Here is a 21,658-nt window from a genome sequence, read left to right as displayed (position 1 = left end):
CTGGACACAAGATTACGATATTATTAACTTTATATTTTCATACATTTAAGTCATAAAAGCTTATAATTTTGAAAATATACTGTTGCAAGTGTTATACTTTGCAATTTGTAGTACCATAATCACAGGTTCGTCACTTTCATTATTAGTTGAGACATATTGATGGAATTGTTTGTCGTAGTCATTTCACAAGGCACATGCTATAATAATTTATCTATCATAGAAATTTTAAAACCAGTTTTACTTATAATGTGATATTTATATGAAAGATAATTAAATATTAAAATATAAACATACTTGTGATTCTGTAGTTGATATTCAAGTATATGTATTTGATCATGATGCGGATCTATAACACGAATAGGTTTATTTCCAATATCTATTCTATGATAATTAAATGAAAATTATGATTGTTTTTATATTCCTTGGTAACAATTGGAACTCTTGATTTGAGTGACAATTGTAACATAAAACATTAATACACAAAGCTAATATATAAAAAAGGATAAAATTATGTACCATTTTTATTGAGAGATTATATTGAAATATTTTTAATTAATTAAATGATTGTAAATTTTTAAAAGATTCTCTCAGGGTGATAGCTAAAAATAAATATAAATTAAGTATTCAGGGCTAAAAAGTGTAAATTATTAATGAAAAACAAAAAAGTGTAAATTAAACAGACTTTTTCTACAAATTAATATAAATATTAATATAGTAATATATTTGGATAATGATTATTATGATTTTTAATTTATAGTTTATTTACATGATGACATAACCAAGAGTCAACTTGACAAAATCAAACAATTTGATTGGTTAATAAGTCATTAATTCAACTGTTTTATATTATATATTATTATTATTATTATTATTATATTAATATTATTATTATTAAGATTCTAACTATTAAATTTCTATTACTGTAATATTATCAATTTATATTTATAATAACTTAAACAATCAAAAACTATCCGTCCTCGAAATCAGTTGTTAGCCACATCTTTTGATACATGTTCGGTACTAAATGGATTTTATTAAAATTTAAGTACACTATGATTTATTTATTTTTTCAATAATCATTCAATATTGTGCATTATATCGCGTTTGTACACTTTTAATTTATAATCATAGTGCTTCATATCATATATCAATAGATTGAAATGAAGGAATCTTTACCGATCGAATCTTACTGATCCAAATCACCGATTAAATTATGCATTGTACTAATAAAACAGATAAATAAGCTTGAACATTTTGCCATTTTGTGCCCCGCAAAAATTAATATTTGGTTGCTCTTAGAAAATGTTTTTTAGCTCAAAGCACCAAACTGGAGGGATATCATTAACGAAAACTTGTCAACAAATCATGAGATGCAAACTACATATACGGACCCAAAATACTGCAATAGACAATAGTCAAAAGAGCCACATCGAATACGCGCGCACGCATTTGAGGGTAAACAGATAGAAATAGACAATAACTCAAAATTAAACCTAAGAGTGCTAGACGACTCGAGTCAACTTCGTCTTATTAATAATTCGTTGAATCAAACACAAAGTCGATTCCTGATTTGAACAAGTGGGTTGGGTTGTTTGTTCGTACATATATGAATGACAGAGTTAGTAAAAAGGAAATACTTGCTACTACAAGTATACATTATCTATACTCCATTTATAATAACGAGAGTTGGTGTCCGCGCGTTACGACGATTAAATGATGATGATAATAAAAAACAGTGGGAGGGGAATCGATATACGTGTGTTTAAATAGGAAGGAGACAAAAGTGACTGTGTGTTAGATCTTGGTAGTGTGATTGTATGATTGTGTTTGGAGATATAAAATTAAAGGTAATATGTGAATTAGGGACAATATTGAGATATTGAAAACATTGTTGAATTTCCTAAAATAGGGAGTTCAATATGTTTTATAAGGGATTATAGATTATCAACCCCTTATTTTTAGAAAGTGTTAGAAAATTGTTAGATTCAAAAGTACTAAATTACCCTTAATAAATACCTAATATGGAAAAAGTTTTTATAAATTACCAAATTTACCCTTAATGAATTAATTTACACTCTAAACCCTTATTCTAATAATTAATATACTTTAAGCTCTTATATCCTAAAATATTTCACTATTACCTTTACATCAACCTACATCACTTGACATCGTCACCGCCAATAATACCATCACCGATATCACTAGACCTTCGTCACCACTATTATCGTTGTATTGCGAAGGTACCATACTATTTAAGTTAATGGTAGTAGTATATTTTTGAGATCTATATCTATGTGCCCACATTATAAAATGCATTGCATTATCTTATGGCACGATCTTTAATAAAAAACATATTAAAAAGAAAAACATATCGTATGGTTCAGAGACAAACTATGGAAAGTATGGGAGACCTAATTTAATGCTGCCTCCAGCTCGTTAATTATTAACTTTTGAAAAAATCTTTTTCGTGTTCTTTGGGACTTGAGATCAATGAAATTAGGGTGTTGAGGTCCACTTACGTTACGGCTATCAAGTTGTGTCAAATTGAGGTTGATATATCTTGATTCAAACACATTCACTTAATAATCATGTCGAAAATTTAAGCTCAAACCTAATTACCTAAACCGCTTAATTAATGACAAGTTTTTCAGATCGAGTTTTTCTTTCATGAAATGAAATAACAAGATTTTCTTTTTCATGTTTACTTCCAAGTATGAAGTACTATAATTTAAGTCTATTTTGTAACCTTTGAACAGAAATGGCTCAATATTATTATAGGACTAAACGATCGTTATAGACACTAAAAAATATAGGGTCTCAAAATTTTGTATACTACCTGACTTAATGTTTGGAGTTTAGACTATGTACTATTATATAATTTGCATTGCAGTAACACAATTATTGGTTTTTTATCAACATTTGCATTTTTTCATTACTAGTAGTTCAATAACATAATTCGAGCTACTTTTTTTTTATTTGATTATTTTAATGTATATGCTAATACACTAGCCCCAAAACTAACCTTTAAGGTCTCCAAAAATCTTAAGCCGTCAATACCTATGAATATATAGATTAGCAGAAAAAATTTATATTTGTTATATGCTCAATGTTTGAACTTACATAATTTCCTTCTTTACGACCTTCCTAAACAAGATTGTTTTGCTGATAAAGCCTATGTTGTAATTGATTGGCACACATTAGTTTCTTAAACATGTAATATATTGTCTAAACACCATGCATGTTTGGCACCAATATGTTTTGAAAAACGGCTTAAACGATACTCACTCGATTGATCTATTTTTTAGCTACATTGTCTGAAGATTGAACTTTTTCCTTTTTTTGGTATGTTTCAAGAAAATACTTATATTAATTTTATGATAATTTATATACTTAATGGTATTTTGGATTATTTGTAGAGTTTAGAATTTATAAATTTTTTGATAATAACTATTTGGTATTTTGATTTTTGAGTGTACCTTTTGGATTTTGAAAATTCAAAGCATTTTTACAAAATATAGGTTGTCAACCCGTTTGAACCGATTAAACCGTTTCTTTTTATCTGACTACAGTAGTTTGATTGAAAAACGTATTTTTTAAAACATTGATTGACACTTTTGAACTTGGTCTTGTCAAACATTGTTTCAACATAGGCTTGACTATCACTTAAGATATGATCAATAATATTATTGACATATGGGTAGACCATGTTGATTAAATTGATATAATTAATTGCTTTATAAATGGTTTCAGTCACTTTTGCTTTAAGTTATTGGCTTTGTTGTTGTCCTATCCTTTTGACATACATGATCACACATAATCGATCACATGTTTTATATTTTTATAAAAGGTGGAAAATTCTTAAATGTAGAATGGTTATGAACGATAATCAATGAATTATCTTCCAACCTAATTATTCGCAAAGCTTTAGTAGCACTTAAACCAAGTAAGGTTAACGTCACATGTTTTTGTTGAAATTTTACAAGAACATGTGAAGTTCTCAATTTATATTATTAAACACGTTCATTGTTCGATTGACTTGTATACATGTTTATATATATATAAACTCCTAACTCCTTATATAAAGACGTTACATGGTAGCTTCATGTTTATCACTCTTTAAGCAAATTCGAAACACATAATATAACTAATGCAGTAAAACCTCAAGAAAGAAAATCTATGCAAAACCAAATTAAATGGTGAGATTTAATTGAATGGGGTCAAATAAAATACAAGTTACAAAACAATAAAAATTCACTACCTAAAACTTACCCTAACTTCGGTCATTACACCATAACTCACTTTGAATTTGGCCAGTGGCCAGCATCATGCATTATAACCAGGGGATGGTTATTCCAGCTTTGGCCGGATGATAACGGATATTAATTAAAGTTTGGAAAAAAAAAAACAAAAAAACCTAAAGTTCAATTAATTGATAATTAAAAAAATATTCGAAATAGTTTAGAATTAAAAATAAGCATTATGTAATATATAGCCGTTAAAAAGAAAAACCTAAAAGGTCAAAACCGAAAATTCAAATATTGATATCGAAATGTATTCAAAACTTTAGCTATCTAATACTTTAGAATTTTGTTTTGAATAGTATTGAATATGATAATCAGATTATCTAAATATTCAAACTAATATACTAACTTTAGGGTTTAATAAATCAAAACAATAAAAAGCCTGATTTAAATTTAGGTGATGATCCGTACATCATAATTTTTTAGCCGTATACCACAAGACATGTTTTAAAATGTTGTATAATATAATAATATAAAACGTGTTTAGTGATGTACGACTAAAATATAATGATGTACAAATCACCACCTGTTAGAATATGAAGGTAACTCATCTTAAAACAAAATAAAAGTTAAATATATTCTGAAACATATAAAGTTATATGTTTCATGAATGAACAAAGCCATTGAACAATACAAGAATTTAGGTATATATTTTTTACTCACAATAATAACATATTTATAATTTACACATAAACTATTTACTTAAAAATAAATAGTTAAGTCATTAATCATAATTTTTCCTCATAAACATACAAAAATGAAAGCCTTTCATGTCATTACCTACGTCAATGTTCTGATCACCACAAACATATTCCAACAAAAGGCAAAAAAAAAAAATTCATAAACAACCTTTGATTCGAACAATTTTGGTATATACTCGTATAAGCAATAAGCCCCAAAATGGAACAACTAGAAATAAAATTATTAAAATATACCCCATTCATTCATGTACTAATGATCTATATGAAGGATTGAACGAAGTAACCTTGAACATATACAATTTGTTTTCCCATAATATATATTTTATATTTGCACTTGCTTGATAAGTATGGTTTAATTTGTTATTCAATAATTACATACGAGTATAATTTAATTTGATGGTGTGAAGAAGTGGGAACATGCTGCTAAGCTGACATATCCTGGCTGTGACCGGTGTTGTCGGATCTTGGTCTCCGTAGAAGCTCGATCAGCGTCTCCGCCTGTCCATCCATCCATCCAAAAACTCATTATTATTATTAGCCAATCATATCATATTTCGTAAAACGACAAAACCATGCATGTCACCCCGAACCTTTTTTTTTTTTTCCCAACTCTAAAAAGATAAAATAAAAAGTTGTTTGATTTCTTCACTTAGTCAATCAAGATATTTTGGGGGTTGTTTTCACCTTTTTCAATACTTTATATTTAGGCCTCTTTTTAAGTTAAAAATTAAAGCATTCTACTTTTAATTAACAAACCATAATTTTCCTATCAACTTTGGAAAAATGAATACTTCATCTAAAGTAAGCAGCCATCAATCATTTCAAAAGATATACTGTATATGTATACCTAAAATATATGTGAACTTAAATATTGCTTTTCTAAAGAAAATCATTCTTTTCATAATCAATATAAGCTTTAAAAAGGCTATAGTACATTAATTTAAGTTCTCCTTACATTTGTTGTCACTTCTCTTATAATTAAGAATGTACATTACTAGATTATGTTTCTAAACAATAAAAAATCAATTTAATTTAGGTGAAATACATAAATAATAAAAATAAGAAAGATCAGCAAATTAACGAGTTACCTTTTGTTTGGCACGATTGGTACCGGACTGGGACAGGGCAACAAGGGGCGGAATCGCCCCTTCTCTAGCCACCAACGTCCGGTACGCAACACTACTTTCACAAATCTGCAACAGTATCACAACAACAATCTCTTTTTGTCGTTGTGAACCTGCTTCCAAAATTTCAACCAAAACCGGAATCCCACCTTCATCAACCAAAGCCACTCTAGCTTGAGCAACACTCACCAAAATACTCATCACAAAAGCTGCTTTATCCACCATATTAGACCCAAAATCCGCCATAAGCTCAACCAACGGCTTCATTATTCCACCATTAACCGCACGTATCTTATTCTCTTTAACCGTCGAACATAACGAATACAAAGCAGTTGCCGCATCTTTCTTCCCTCGAATACTTCCATTTTCCAAAAGCTTCACTAGGAACGGTATCGCGCCAGATTGTCCAATTGTCGATTTGTTTTGTTCTAGTTGCGACAACCTAAGCAACGCACATGCCGCGTTTTCTTTAGTAGTAGTCGTCCCAACATTTAACGCTTTTACTAACTCTTTAATCCAACGAATCGACCCTCCTAAAATTTCTTTATTTTCATCACATAGTGACAGATTTAAGATTGCGGTGACACCTAGTTCTTGAAGAATAAGATCAGATGACGAAACTAACGTCATCAACGGTTTGATGGCGCCAGCACGAGATATTTTGAGTCGTGTTTCGGGTTTATTTTTAGCGAGTAATCGTAGCTCCATAGCTGCTTGTTTTTGCTCATCAATTGAAGTCGATTGGAGTACGGAAACGAGGTGTTTGATCAAATCGTCGGAGTTTTCGTTGGTGCATGAAATGAGTAAGTCACGGCTGGTGGTTTCTGACCAGGTGGTTGGGAATTCGCCTGATCTGTCGCTATTGCAGTCGCTAAAAGCGGTCGAATTATCGTTGATAGTAAAATTATTATTATTGTTATTATTATTTTGATTAATATATGAATAATTTGTTTGGATTTCCATTAAAGTTTTGGGAATTAAATGAGAAAATGATTTGATTAATTGTAAAATGTTGTATTTAGGGGACAAGATGTTGTACGGATAGGGGATAGAAGGGGGTTGATATAAGGCGAGGGTGTGAGGTGACACGTGGACAACCGTATCCAATCAAAGTACATTGAACACGTGTGAAGGCGAAGGGGCTGAGTTCTATTAAACGCGTGCATTTCTTCTAAGAAAGGCGGGCTCGGGTTCATTTTTTTTGACTTAATATTTGCTAGATGATTAATTTATGGAAAATGCTATTTTCGGGTAATAGAAAAATTCTCTCTTTTTATGTTAAAAATCTACATTTAATTTTTATGATAAGTATACAACTATTTAAATGTAATTTAATCAAAGTCTTTAGGTTTTCGGCTAGCAAAAGCCTTAATTTATATATATACAACTTATTTCAAAAATGCATAATATTTAGCGTTAACTAATCGGAGTGATGAGAATAGTGAGAATACATATTGAGATTCCAAAGCACATTTTAAGTGATGTAATAATCATTAACTGACCTTTGACAAGATCGAAGATGTAATATGTTACATGTGGCGTAACGTTATTTATTATTGCATGAATCTAGTCGTATAACATTTGAAATCATAATCATCATCAAATCTAATAAGTTAGGAAAACCTTATATTCTTCCATGTGATGATGACAAAGCCAGCCAGCCAGCCATGCCAAAAACTAATTATCACAACTGTCATAAATCTTAATCTTAGTGCAGTATATTCTATCAATCAATCAATGTCAACAGGATCTTAGAAAAATCTTACACGAGTTTGATCGAATCATTTTGTGGCCTTCTTGTAAGCTTGTTAGGTGTCCCAAATACACTCTATCTTACCGAGCAATAAACTAAAATTATTATACCTTGAGGGGTGAATTTTTAAGAAACCAAAAGGTGAAAATAGCAGCCCCTGTGAAAACCTTAAGGAAGAGATTGAAAAGATAAAGCGGTTGTTATAGACATGTTTTGATTTTCGTTACATGTTTGTAAGAAAAATATGACCAAGTAATCAAAAATCAAATTGGGGCCTTATGTAGAAATCTAATCCAACAATATGACATCTGAGGTAAAATATGAACATCTGTATGAATGAAATTAATTACCAAGCGCTTTCATATACAAGTGAATCAATTAAAGACAATAAGGTTCCCATTCCATCTCAACTATCAACCAGAAAGCCAGCCTGAACGCAAACAAAAAGTCATTGCATGCGTTCAAGTGTTCAACCCGCTCATCCAAAATAGATCCTAGACTTTGGTGGTAAGTCATTCTCTATAAAGCGTCCAGCTATCTCACAGCTAAATAATACTGTACTTGTGACTTTTTGTAAACTTATGACTTCATCTGAATAAATGTCAAGACACAAATATACATATGAGAGAATCAGAAACAGGTATGAGGCATATATTCAATATAATCCAAACAACGTCCAGGGACCTCAAAGAAATCGCAAGACTTTCAGCAACTTAGTAGTCCTAGATGACACCAAGGAGTTTCTATTTTAAGGTTTAAGGAGAGAACCAACCACATAAAATAATTACAACAATGAACCTGTTCACATTTATTACAATGCTAATAACTTCCATTACAATAAGACAAGTGAAGGCCCAAATGAAATTAACCAGCATCTTGAAACATACTTGGTGCCATTTCAAAAAATACTATATGTGATCTACAAAACAAATATGTAAGAGGGCTCACCCGAAGCAAGTGTTGGTGCACAAGGCAGCCCTTTTATAATTTCCAAAAAACCCAAAATCACTCTAATACATCAACAACACCATCAACATAAAGAACTATAGGTTATATACAGATTAACCAATATAATCAACCATGAAAGTGAGAATAAAATATCTGTATGGAAATAGAAAATTTCAGTCACTCCAGTTATCCTTGTCGGCTACGAGAGGCTGCCCTGTTCTTCTATCACATTCCTCTTCAGAAATCAATTTGGGAGGAGACCAGACAAGGATTTGTCTGTCATTACCACCAGTGTATAGTTCCTGCGACGATACCAGGCTCGATAAGTTTTTACAAAAAACCAAACTACTTGGCGTTTCTTTTTCCAGTACTAAAAGATATACTTCAACTTATGAAGGGATGATGAAGCAGATTTACGGATAAAAATAATGGAGGGGCACACATGAACTATGAAGTACAATTGGTTCCAACTGACAAATTTCATAAGCAAAAACTTAAATAGACAATCACATTAATTATGTGAAATTAGAAGGCTTGCCCTAAATTTAACTAAAGCGTCAGCCACTTTATGTTCGCTAATTCATGAGACTAGCAATTAACTAAAAAATTGTTCTTTCTGGTATATTAGCTTAATCAACTTCTTTTATCAGTTTACTTGAAAAACTTCGTGCTCTAATTGGCGGTACAGTCATTACTGTGTGAGAACAATACTTAACTGAAAGTCAGGTAGAAATGTAGAATTACTTCGCTTGCATATTACTCGTACCAAATATGAAAGTCTAAGCATAATCGTGTATACGATAATCACATAGAGAAAAGCAAGCATACCTGATCATGAGTGCTATACCAACAGCAATTTACATGCTCATAGTGTCCTTGAAGAGTCATGTTAGTTTTCCCTGACCACACATCAAATGCCTGCAAAAAGAACAAGACACATGTAAAGAACTACAGATATTACTTTAACTTTCTTGCTCACTCTTCAAGAAACCTGAAAGAGTATCAAGCGGCGTACTTTTATAGATGTCATGCATGGAAGAAAGACGGTGGATGAATCCTGAGTCACGGCCAACTGCACCGGCTTGCTACTTTGCAGTCGCACTATCTCATAGTGCACAAGCGTATTGCTCCCAGACTCTATGTCCCACAACCTTAATCTTGAATCAGATCCTAAAAAGCCATATATTCAAAACAAGAAACAATTAAGACATGCATATTATTCAGCAAATAAACCTATTTGATTGAAAATATTAATCATTTTGAAAGTCAGCTTCAACCTGCACTTAAAAGATACATGCCGTCTTCGGTCGCTTTCAGTCCTATAACTGCACCATAATGAGCTGTAGCACGATCCTGACCAGACAACAGCCCAGGATGGAGTCTCTGTTTAGTAGATCCCTTAGCATGTTTAAGAACTTTACTACTACCAGAGTGCTTTGAGCCACTCCCAGAAGCCACCTTTTTATGTGGTGCTCTTGTAGAGGACTTAGATGTTGAAACCTGAAGAATAACATATATCATGTATAAGACTCTATTATCATTAAACATGTACAGTGATATACTTATATTGTAAGAGGTGCAGATGAAGGAACACAACCTTAATAGTGGATTTGTCAAGTAGAGGTGGGCGTCTTCCAAGCTGAGAGTTAGATTGATCTAAAACGGAAAAGCATCCTGCACGTCTAATGTCCCAAAGACGTACTGCTCCGTCACAACCCCCAGTCATCAGAACCCACTCGCTAGAAGTAGACCACTCCACTGCCATTACACCATCTGCCATTTACAAAACATCCAAGATGTGAGCTTTTCAGTTCCGTGTGTCTAACCTTTGACAGAAGGATAAAATGTTTGCCATAACATCAGCATACCACGATGACCCGATAATGTGTGAGCAAATGCACCTGAAGCCATATCACAAAGACGAACCTGAACATCCTCGGTTGCAGCAGCAATAAGCATGTGTGATGTGGCTAACGAGGACATGGCTGTCCTATAAACCTTTCCAGGCATTTTAAAATCCATCACCACCTACGCAGAACGAACATCAAAATAGAAAAATTGAATTCAAAACACCATTAACTAGTGACAGCAAAGATTAGCTAATTAGAAAAGGATCATACTTATACCTGTGTGGTATTGGTATCCCAAACGTTGATGTGATGATCATATGAACCTGTGACAAAAAGACCTGTATCAACCGGATACCATATGGCTGTGGATATGGCATATTTATGCCCGTTTTGGTGTTGCTTATCCACAAGTAGTATAGGCTTATGCTTAGCAATCAGACCACCTCCCTCGTAGTCTGTTGCTCGTTGAATATCGTAAACAGCAAGTGATGCATCTGATGCTCCAGATATCAAATACCTCCCCTCTGTCAAATCAACCTGATTTAATGATCAAACATACTGACTGCCACAATAATCCAATATAATAAAATAGCTTATAGGATAATCTTATCATATGCAAGCACTAGGATCAACTATGTTGTTATAAAAGCCCAAGCAGTGCTTCATATACGTCTCCATGATGAAGAAGAATAAGATGAGGATAGATGTATCATTGCATATAATATATAATTCAATATTTTGTCTCTTAATTGGTTAAAGTAAGCATTAAGGTCAAAAGAGCAAATTCATCACGGATCTTTTACAGGCCCAGATTTGCCACATAAAATTGAAACTTCCTCTAATATCATAGGTTTTGTCCATTTGTGATTTACATCAACAACTATCCATTGGAAGTATATAATGACAGTTTTGAAATAATTAAACAAGTTTGTCCTTTGGCAGCAAATGAAGTCTTTTATGATATCGAGTGACAAAATAACTCCAATCATATGTTTTCGGTAGCCAATGTGCCCTTGCAACTTTGTTTGGTGACAAATAAGAGCCTTTCAAAAAGCTAAAAGCATATATAGTCCGTTAGTATGGTTTACATGGCAAATTTGCTCGTTTAACCAAACGGTAAACTCAAATTATAGAAGAAACAGCATTCATTTGTTCAACTATGTCTTTCCTAAAAGCCTAGTATGCTACGGATTTTTAATACTAGTCTGACCGTTGTTGGTTAATGCATACACATCTACCAAATGGTAATATCTCAATGGATTCCGCTAATCCGACTAATCTTTACAGTATCACTATTCAATAGAGAATTAACAATTAGCTGCAAAATACATAATTTTACCTAATAAAAAACTTAATATTAAGATAGAGAGATAGAGAGAGAGAGAGAGGGGGGGGGGGGTACCTGAAGGGAATTAATGGAGCCGCGGTGAGGAGAGAGGAAATCTTTATGATTGGAAAGAAGGAGAGAAGAAGAACGAAAAGAACGGATACGATTAATGAAGGATTTTGTGGATGTTTTTCCTGTTTCTCTTTCTCTGATCTGCTTCCACATCTTTCTCCTCGCATCTTCTTCTTCCTACTCTCCTTCCTAGCTCTGTTCCTTTCTTTCGATTATTAACAGATACAGATTATGATGATGATTGAAATGATGGATGGATTTATTTGGCGGTGGAGGTTAAAAGAAGAAGAAGAAGAGAGATATAGGTGAGCATTAACGTGATAGATAGGGGTTTTACCAGGATACTTTCATAGATGACTAGATGGGTAGAGCACATGACCATAAAAACCTGTGATCCGGCCAAAATCGGATCTAAGTCGACCCATTTAATAGGGTAACGGGTCAACTTACAGGTTTGATTTTGTTACTTTATTGGGTTCAGACCACTTGTGTTCCGTTTTTTATAAGTGAATAACAAATGTCTTTTAAACCCAAAAATCGAACTGAACCTGTCCGAACCCGATCCACCCAGGATAACGTGATGGGTAAAAAGATAACGGACTGGCTTAGGGTTTCCATGAATCGGGCTGAATTGCGACCTGTACACACGCCTAGTAGGTCTTTGCTCATTTGCCCAATTTCGATTTGACTATAACATCTCCTTCTTTATTATATGTTCCCTCTATGGAATATAAATTCTTTATAAGAAAAATGATTATTTAAACTAATAAAAACATGTTAAATTTATCTGATTTTATTATTATTCTATGTTTTCAACTATTTAATTTTAGGTTATGTAAGCGTCATTTATAAGTAATTTTTCAACATAGATAATCATATATGTTAATATACTAGAACGACTAACGCGCGATGTGGCAGTGTAACGGTGGCGGCGTAAATGTGGTGGTGGCAGCGGTGACGAGTAATTTAGGTTATTGATATAATGTGGTTTTGATAAATTATTTTAAAATTTAATTGTTGAGGGTTAAAACTTAAAATTAAACAAAAACCATATTTGCTTTATAATATAAGTATAGATTATGATCATTCATGATCAGTTTACAAATCATAAAAAGCCATGCAAGTTGTTATTATCGACACCTATCGATGATGTTGCCTTCACAAATTAAAATGATACGTCATAAAGTACCAAAAAACCTGTAAATTACAAGTCATCAAAGCTAGCTTGAAATATAATCGTTGCTAACCCTAGTCGTTAATAATTGATTAAAATATCATTTAAGTGTTTTTTAACATTTTAAATTATGCTCCATTCTGAAATTATAATTCAATATGAATTAGAAATGTTTCAAAATGAAAGGGTTTTTCATCTTTATAAAACATCAAAAGTAAAAAAGTAAAAATAAATCATGAGCCAACACAGGTTACCTTTATTAGAAGTAGTTATAGTTGTAGCTGTTAAACAAAACTGACAATTATAGTTTTTATTTTTTATTTTTTTAGAGGTGTTTTTTGTGTAGTTTTAAAAATTAAAAGTTTTATCAAAAGATAAAGCTAGTTAAATTTAAAAATTTTAGGGAAAAGTACATTTTGCGTCCCTGTGGTTTTTCAGAAAAACACGTTCCATCCCTGCCGTTAAAAATGAGCTTTTTTCATCCCTGTGGTTTAAATTCCGTTAAAACGTTTCGTCCCTGTCGTTATGTCCCCCCACGTGCAGGTCCCTGCCGTTAAGTGTTTTGTTTGTCTAAAAATTAAAGGGCTATTTGTTTAAAAAGTCCCTTAACTTGTCATAAATACCTGTTTTGGGGTTTAACTTATCTAACGGTTCTTATTTATCCATAAATGAATTTAGGACCTTGTTATATATATATATTGATAGATAAAAAACTTTTTTATTTAAACCTAACAACAAATATTTGTGATAAATAGAGTTACTTTCTAAACAAATAGCCCAAAATTAAACTCTCAAAAGCTCTTGCTAATACGGGTGTTGAGTGTTGACTTTGAGCGAGCGAGTGAGTCTTTTGCACCATTCTATCAGTCTCAAATTGTTATCCACCACATGACCAACCTCCATCAAACCCAAATGAACTTGCTCTGCAAATCCATCCAAACACTCTCTTTTTTTACACCCCCTACCCCCTACTCTCTCCACCCCATCAAAACCACCTCTCTCCGCCAATGCCACCGCACAACCCCCCCACCACAATCCACCCACCACCCCCAACCCCAACCCGAACCGGCATCCACATCCGACATCGACATGATCCAAACCAAATCCGGCACCTTCATTTCCAAGCCCAAAAAAGTCGTTATCTTATGGGACCTGGACAACAAACCGCCACGTGGCCCACCTTACAACGCCGCCATCGCTCTAAAATCATTAGCTACCCATTTCGGCGAAATCTCCGATGTTTCCGCTTACGCCAACCGCCACGCCTTCATCCATCTCCCTGACTGGGTACGCGACCAGCGCCGCCAGCAGCGCCGTCAGGACATCCTTGAAAAACAAGGTGTTGCTGTTCCTCCGACAGGATTGTATGTGTGTAGTGTGTGTGGTCGGAAGCTGAAAACTAATTTGGATTTGAAAAAACATTTTAAAAACTTGCATGTGAAAGAAAGGGAAAAGAAGTTGAATAGAATGAAGTCATTGAAAGGTAAGAAACGACAGCGTTTTAAGGAGAAGTTTATTAGTGGAAATCATAAGTATATGGAAGCTGCTAGAAGTTTAATTGTTCCAAAAACCGGGTACGGGTTAGCGGGTGAGTTGAGACGGGCCGGGGTATTTGTTAAGACAGTTGAGGATAAACCGCAAGCGGCGGATTGGGCATTGAAGAAACAAATGATGCACTCCATGAGTTGTGGGGTTGATTGGTTGGTTTTGGTTTCGGATGATTCGGATTTTAGTGAAATGTTGAGACGGGCGAGAGAGGCGAATTTAGGGACGGTGGTTGTTGGTGATTGGGATAGAGCGTTGGGAAGGCACGCCGATTTGTGGGTCGAGTGGAGAAAGGTTGAGAATGGGGAGGTTAAGGAAGAGGATTTGGTGCTTAGACGTAGAAATAGCGAGTTTGTTGATGATAATGATGATGAGGAGGGCGTGTTTGTGTCGAGTTTTGATGAGAATGGTTTACGGATAGAGAGTGTTTTGGATGAGTTAGTGAAGAAAGGGAACGAGTCCAAAGTTTCAGTGTTTTCTCAAGGGGAAGATGATTATGATGATGAAAGTGATTATTTTTCGGATAGTGACGATGAGGAAGAAGATGGTTGGTCTATCCAATGAATAGTTATACCAAGAGAAGAGATGCAAATTAGTTTACCAATATTGGTATATTATTGATTTAATTTTAAGAATATTGCTTGTGGTTACCCTTGGTCATTTGACGTTTGAATATAGCATACCTCAAGTTGATAGAATTATAGTGTTTGTTACATGAATCACATAGATTATTAAAATCAGATAGAATTATAGTGTTTGTTACATGAATCACATAGATTATTAAAATCAGATAGATTTACTGTGCTAATATGAGTTCAATGTTCTCACTAAACTCGGTTTCTTCCCTCTTTTCATGAGTCCATAGTTTTTAGTAATATTAGTTTTTAGTTTTTAATAATAGAAGTTGCATACTAGGTGAAAAAGGATCAGTTAGACTATCTAGAACAATGAATCAGATTAAACATTTGTGTTAAATGGTCTTTCACATATCGAATGTTATCAGTTGGATACTCTAATACTTATGGTCTATGTCTGAGATGACCAAACCATGGCAATATGAATCTCTTAGTAATGCAGGTTAAATTATTTTATCCAGTCATCGAGAAACATAAGATGTCCTAACATTTTACAATTACACTATTTGAAACATATGGAAGATTGAAAGGTTGGTTAAATTGTGTTGTGCTTCCTTGGTATGGGGTCAATTCTCTGCATTGTTATTCTTTACTCTTTATGTTTTGGAACAACTCCTGTAGAGGTATCTTAATTTGATTAGGTACTGGAAAAATAAGCCACATTTAAACATCTGTATAGCCCTTACTGGGTATCTTTTTATCAGCAAACAAATGGGTACTTTTAGTTAAGCATGCTTACAGCTACATTCTAAGAGACCAATATGCTTGGTATGGAAGAAATAATTAAGCATTTCAAGGATTGCACGTGTTTTTGTTTATAAGGAGATGCACCATATTACATTGTTATCAGCATTAAGCGGAGTTCTTGTCTATATCTGATTGTCTAAGCCATTTTCCATTGTCTATTCTACTAAATACATATATACACCTGATCTGTACAAAGGCACATGGTTATAAACAATAAAAAAACACTCGCAACTTCTGCATTTGTTGAGATTGTAGTTTATGTACACACATATATATTTGTGTATAATATTGGGGCTGCAGGCCTGCAGTGGAAATCTTTTAGTTATTATTAGCTCACACCACTCATTTTCACTCTCATTTTTCTGGTTGATCACTAGAATACATAATAGTGAAGCAAAAAGACTTATGATAGCATGCTCACATCTTTCTTTACTCTCAAGCTATACATGTGTATGCTAATTTTGGGTGTTTATATCTGTTGTAGATATAGTATAATTATCGAACAGCAAATCCTTGTTTTATGACAACTACCATCTTAACCAGTCCTTCAGCACCAATATTTAGACATATGAATTAGACTGAGCATTGCTGTTGGATTGTCTAATATATATGATCGAGGCCTAACTACCATCTTAACCAGTCCTTCAGAAACATACCATTGCCTTAGGTTTCATAATTTTTTGTTTGAACAAAATGGAGGGGTAAAACAGTGGTTAAATGGGGTTGTGTTGCCCCTTTGGCTTGCTACAGGGTCATTTGTGTATTTAGCATTAGTGTTTGCTTTTCTGCACAACTCTGTAAAGGTAGTCCTTAATTGCGGATTAGGTGTTTGGAAGGCAAATTTATGTTAGATGGTTTCTTTGTTAGTTGCTAGGTGGGATAATTTGCAACTTCTTGGACTAACACAAACATGATTAGTGTTGATATCTCATAGCGATTGGTGGTGGATATAATAAGTTACACAATCTAAGCTCTGCTATCTACTTGCTTTTTCTTTTTTTATATAATAAATTACACAATCTAAGCTCTGCTATCTACTTGCTTTTTCTCCTTCTGTTTATCTGCATAACAAATAGTTTCCTTGATTTAAGTAAGCTTGTATGCACATTACAAGAGACCAAGTTCGTACGACTGTACGTAAATGATTGATCAAAGAATTAGCCGTTAAGGCGTTAACTGCAGTAGCACGATCTCTCACTTAAGGTAACTGTTCTTTCAGCAAGTAGGGGTGATAGAACTGCTGAGGGCCAAATAATATACACATCATGATTGTTTCCTCCATGCATGACATCTCTGAGAGTATGCTTTATAACACTCTTTCAGGTCGCTTGAAGAGTAGTACAAGAAAGTGAGAATGACTTATGTATCTTCAAACATGTTTTGTTGACAGTGCATGGTGACGGTCCAGGTATTTGATGCGAGGTTGAAGAGGAGGAGCATGACACTTTGTGGACGCTATGGGTATGTAAATTGTTGGTGCAGCACCTATGATCAGGTATACTCCTCTTCTTTTTATGACTGTATTTGCTTAAGTTCCACTTACCTGTTAGTTCCCACATTAAATTTAGTGTTAATGGTAATCACTTTAAATATGAGAAAGGTATTGAATACAACTTGTTGCCGAGGCCGTGTAATTAACATGCATTACAATGTACATAGCTATCGAATTGAGCTTATTATGAACGAGTGATTCACAGGGTTGGTAGAACTTTTTTAAGCTTTTGAGTCGTACTTCTAACTTCACTTAAACATACTTAACTGATGCTTTCGGCTGAACCAATTTAGAACCTCTATATGAGATGATTGAATTTTTTTTGTAATCATTTGATGATTTGTAATTCCTTGTTAAATAGAAACTAATTATACATTACTTGCTCATTAAACATACAACACGTTTATTGTTAAACTTCATCAAACACACCACACATTTATTATTAAACTTCATCACACATACATGTATTAGGAGACTGTAATTCCATAAAGTTCCAACTTAGAGTAAAAACTATACTTCAGTTCTAAACAAAATATGGTTGTGGTTGGTGGCCCATTGGTAAGTGGCCCATTGGTAAGGTCTTTGACCTTGGGGGATCTACTTGGGTTCGAGTCCCACTTTTCACATTTGTGAGGGTGGATTAATAGGGGTTTTTCGAGAGTTTTGGGTTTCATCCCAGGCATGCGTGTAATTTAGGAGTAAGAGTAGATTAGAATGCCGTCCTAAAAAAAAACATCATCAAAATTTAAGACTCGTTGGCATGCTAGGTAAACATGAAGTAAAGAGGGTTAGGGTATTGATCGAAACAATAGCCCAGGTTATTGGGGTTTTTGGTCGAATTTGAAACATGAAGTAAAGAGGGTTAGGGTATTGATCGAACAAGCATATACAAGCAGTGGTGGTGGTGGTGGCTGTAATACAAATACAAATAGTGTAAAAAATAAAGATGTATGAAGATGAGAATGGTTGATAATGATGTTGGGGATAAAGATTGTGTTAATTTGGCTTTTTATGATGGTATAAGGAGAATAAAATTGAAAACACAACATAAACAAATATTATAAATTTGCAAGAATGGTCCTTATGCTGTCTGAAGTAACGATATTGCCCCTCATGTGAGAGGCACATAGGGCATTTAATGGAGGCTACTAGACGGATCTGTTAAAATGGACTGAGATTGCAATAAAACTATAACTTCAGGGATCATGCATGCTAAATATCTTAGAGAGGAACCGCCGATGAAAAATTGAAAAACCACATGGTCCATTTTTACATTTAACTCTTTTTTTTAGTTAAAGAAATTCATATTATATCTTAAACGGCTAAACCCCTTGCAAATTTCCACTACTTAAATGAACACGACTACACACGCGTATGTTTATGTTTTTATTTTTTAACAGCAAATTTTAACCTACTATTATCCAATTTAAATACATCAAAAAAGATCTTTGCTAAAATTTGAACCTTGGTCTTTTTACAACATGTTATGTATTTATACATTTAACCTATATGTATACAAATATACAGATATATTTATGTATACATATATATTTATATGTATTGTTAATTAAAAGTTTATTTTATCACATATAGTCCCTAGGCTATTAAAATGACGATTATACTTTCACGTGTATTGCGCATGAAGGATTTAACGGTTAAAGTTAACAAAATTTAGTGTCAGATACTAGCAAAAAATCTAAAAACCATTTGTAATGAAAAAAAAAACATAGAAAACAGAATGAGAATATGACATTTGTGATATTTTCTTCTCTTTTTAACCACCCCTCACCGACCCTATACTGCTATACAAGTGGGAAATAATTTTAAGAGAAAATGTCACAAATGGTCTCTGTGGTTGTTCGTATTTGCATTTTGCCCCTTGTGCTTTTTTTTCGTTGCAAACAGTCCCTTGGGTTTTCATTTTCGTTGTCAACAATCCCTGACATTAACTTTTGTTAAATTGAACCGTTAAATCTCACATGTACATATCACGTGAGGGCATGTTGGTCCTTTTATCATAAAAACACCCATCTTATCTTTACAACTCCTTTTCCAGATCAAAAGTTGGAATTCTTTTTATAATTCTAAACCAACATCATAATCTATTTCCAGATATTCATAAATGTAAGATTCACAAACACAAATACAAAATATAAAGACAATCAATCAACCCTACTTCCTTCATATATATACCTGCTAAAATAATGTATCGTTTCCAAATAAAAATACAAAAGGTTCAATAATCCATCCAAAAGCATTTACTAGCACTAGAAAGTGACCCAAAACAATTAGATCCACGGACAAACAAATTCACCAAAACTAGATGAACACATTCAAGTTAGTAACTATTTATGTCTACCATTCTTACTTTTATGGAAAAGCCAAGATCTGTTCAAAATAACATTCATGGTGACTGAAACCATTAGATCCACGTCGACGAGCTTTAGATATCTGCGATGGAGACTATGAGTTTCTCCGATCAGATTCACGGTACTAACAACTCCCTGTCAATATCAAAAGTGAAGGTGGCATGCTTTGAGTTTGTGGGTTTCGTTTTCTTTTCAGATATTTTTCTTGTTTTTCTTCCTTCATCAACAATAAGTCAACAACCTCTTGTTCCTTAAATGTGTCAGGAACGAAAAACCAAACAAGATGGGGTTCGTTATAGGTTGAAACTCCGACGACAATGGTCAAATATTTGGCCGGCTGCTAGATGAGGTTAAAATTGCCCTTTCTAAAGCGAAAAAATAGAAATGCTTTTTCTAAATTCCTTAATTACCATATAGATATGTATAATAGACATAGATTTAGATATGTATAGTTTGAGATTTAATTTTGTATGTGTAGTCTTCTGATGATTTCTTTATTTTGAGAACATATTACTTGAGAAATGTGTTTTTGTAGATTTAATGAAGAGCCTTTGTTGGGTTTTTGATTGATATATGATAAGAAAGGCAAGGGGGGTTTTTCATAAAGAAGACAAATGGGGTTTTGATAAACACTTTGTGTATGGATTAGATTTGGCTAATTTTTGAGTTTTAAGAAATTATTAGTTTTTATTATTATTATTATTTGATATGATATAAATATCTGGAAATAGATAATGATGTTGGTTTAGAATTATAATAAGAATGCTGACCTTTAATCTGAAAAAGAAGGGGGTAAAGATAAGATGAGTGTTTTTGAGATAAAAGAACCAAAATGCCCTCACGTGATATGCACATGTGAGATTTAACGGCTAAAATTAATAGAAGTTAGTGTCAGGGATTGCTGGCAACGAAAATGAAAACCCAAGGGACTGGTTGCAACGAAAAAAAAGCACAAGGGGCAAAATGCGAATATGAACAATCACAGGGACCATTTGTAACATTTTCTCTAATTTTAACCTTATGCAAGCAAAAGACAAGTAACGTATGGTCAACCTAGTATTCTTTTGCTATTCCAAAAAAAAAAAAAACTAGTATTCTTTTTAAAACATTCAAAATAGAAAAGTAACTCACATGGGTGTCCCTCGATCTACCCAATATTCCTTTCCATACGTTATTCGCTCCTAGACATTATCAACATCTTAATAATTTAGTACGGTACTTTTTAAATGGGTTTTATTAAAAGGGCTTTTGTTAAAGTACATTAATTAATTGTGGAATTATTATAAAAATCAGGGGTGAGATTTTGATATAAAAATATATAAAAATGTATAACATTTTTATGTATGTTAAGTTTATTTAATATTTTTCTTTTTAAATTAATTAGATATATTAAAAAATTGTAATTTGAAAACAAATAAGGTTTTACTATTCGGGTAATTCGAAGTAATTATATTCACGCAATTAAAAGTATTCCCATGATGGTTTCTAACTATTTCCTGATTATCACTTTAAGACGTTTATTAATGTAGGTTTTTTATACCAGACATTTATCTCCTTAGTTCAATTTAATACTTATTTTTGTTTTTTTTTTGCTTTTTTTTTCAATATGCAATTGGCAAA

The 21,658-nt window shown here is 33.1% G+C and overlaps 3 protein-coding genes across 6 annotated transcripts; 1 reads left to right on the top strand and 2 right to left on the bottom strand.

Moving 5' to 3' along the window:
- Positions 1-5,217: 5,217 nt before the first annotated feature.
- LOC122589585 (U-box domain-containing protein 4-like) lies at positions 5,218-7,143 on the bottom strand. Its single transcript, XM_043761890.1, has 2 exons — positions 6,091-7,143; positions 5,218-5,500 (listed from the first exon to the last, which is right to left on the bottom strand). The coding sequence occupies exons 1-2, from the start codon at positions 7,087-7,089 to the stop codon at positions 5,426-5,428; spliced, it is 1,074 nt and encodes a 357-aa protein (XP_043617825.1). The 5' UTR covers positions 7,090-7,143; the 3' UTR covers positions 5,218-5,425.
- A 1,597-nt stretch (positions 7,144-8,740) lies between these two features.
- On the bottom strand, positions 8,741-12,429 carry LOC122587479 (WD repeat-containing protein ATCSA-1-like). Its single transcript, XM_043759666.1, has 8 exons — positions 12,080-12,429; positions 10,954-11,214; positions 10,696-10,855; positions 10,425-10,600; positions 10,105-10,327; positions 9,843-9,997; positions 9,656-9,745; positions 8,741-9,129 (listed from the first exon to the last, which is right to left on the bottom strand). The coding sequence occupies exons 1-8, from the start codon at positions 12,227-12,229 to the stop codon at positions 9,001-9,003; spliced, it is 1,344 nt and encodes a 447-aa protein (XP_043615601.1). The 5' UTR covers positions 12,230-12,429; the 3' UTR covers positions 8,741-9,000.
- A 1,706-nt stretch (positions 12,430-14,135) lies between these two features.
- Positions 14,136-20,608, top strand: LOC122589208. Of its 4 annotated transcripts, XM_043761459.1 has the most exons (4): positions 14,136-15,404; positions 17,568-17,672; positions 20,096-20,212; positions 20,303-20,608. In XM_043761459.1, the coding sequence occupies exon 1, from the start codon at positions 14,139-14,141 to the stop codon at positions 15,357-15,359; it is 1,221 nt and encodes a 406-aa protein (XP_043617394.1). In that variant the 5' UTR covers positions 14,136-14,138; the 3' UTR covers positions 15,360-15,404; positions 17,568-17,672; positions 20,096-20,212; positions 20,303-20,608. The 4 variants fall into 4 exon arrangements, 3 of the variants coding, with proteins under 3 accessions (XP_043617394.1, XP_043617393.1, XP_043617392.1); XM_043761458.1 differs by lacking the exon at positions 20,096-20,212; XM_043761457.1 differs by having other exon boundaries at positions 20,096-20,608.
- Positions 20,609-21,658: the final 1,050 nt, after the last annotated feature.

The sequence above is a fragment of the Erigeron canadensis genome, chromosome 2 (assembly GCF_010389155.1).
Source record: "Erigeron canadensis isolate Cc75 chromosome 2, C_canadensis_v1, whole genome shotgun sequence".
Classification (NCBI taxonomy): domain Eukaryota; kingdom Viridiplantae; phylum Streptophyta; class Magnoliopsida; order Asterales; family Asteraceae; genus Erigeron; species Erigeron canadensis.
This window is presented reverse-complemented; position numbering and strand designations above follow the sequence as displayed.

Bases quoted from the DNA above. Each gene is read 5' to 3' on its own strand.
- LOC122589585 (XM_043761890.1), bottom strand. From the start codon at position 7,089: ATGGAAATCCAAACAAATTATTCATATATTAATCAAAATAATAATAAC. The intron at 5,501-6,090 runs GTAACTCGTTAA...ATGGATGGACAG, and splicing joins CCAATCGTGCCAAACAAAAG to GCGGAGACGCTGATCGAGCT.
- LOC122587479 (XM_043759666.1), bottom strand. From the start codon at position 12,229: ATGTGGAAGCAGATCAGAGAAAGAGAAACAGGAAAAACATCCACAAAA. The intron at 10,601-10,695 runs GTATGCTGATGT...TGTAAATGGCAG, and splicing joins CACATTATCGGGTCATCGTG to ATGGTGTAATGGCAGTGGAG. The intron at 9,130-9,655 runs GTATGCTTGCTT...GTATCGTCGCAG, and splicing joins GGTATAGCACTCATGATCAG to GAACTATACACTGGTGGTAA.
- LOC122589208 (XM_043761458.1), top strand. From the start codon at position 14,139: ATGACCAACCTCCATCAAACCCAAATGAACTTGCTCTGCAAATCCATC.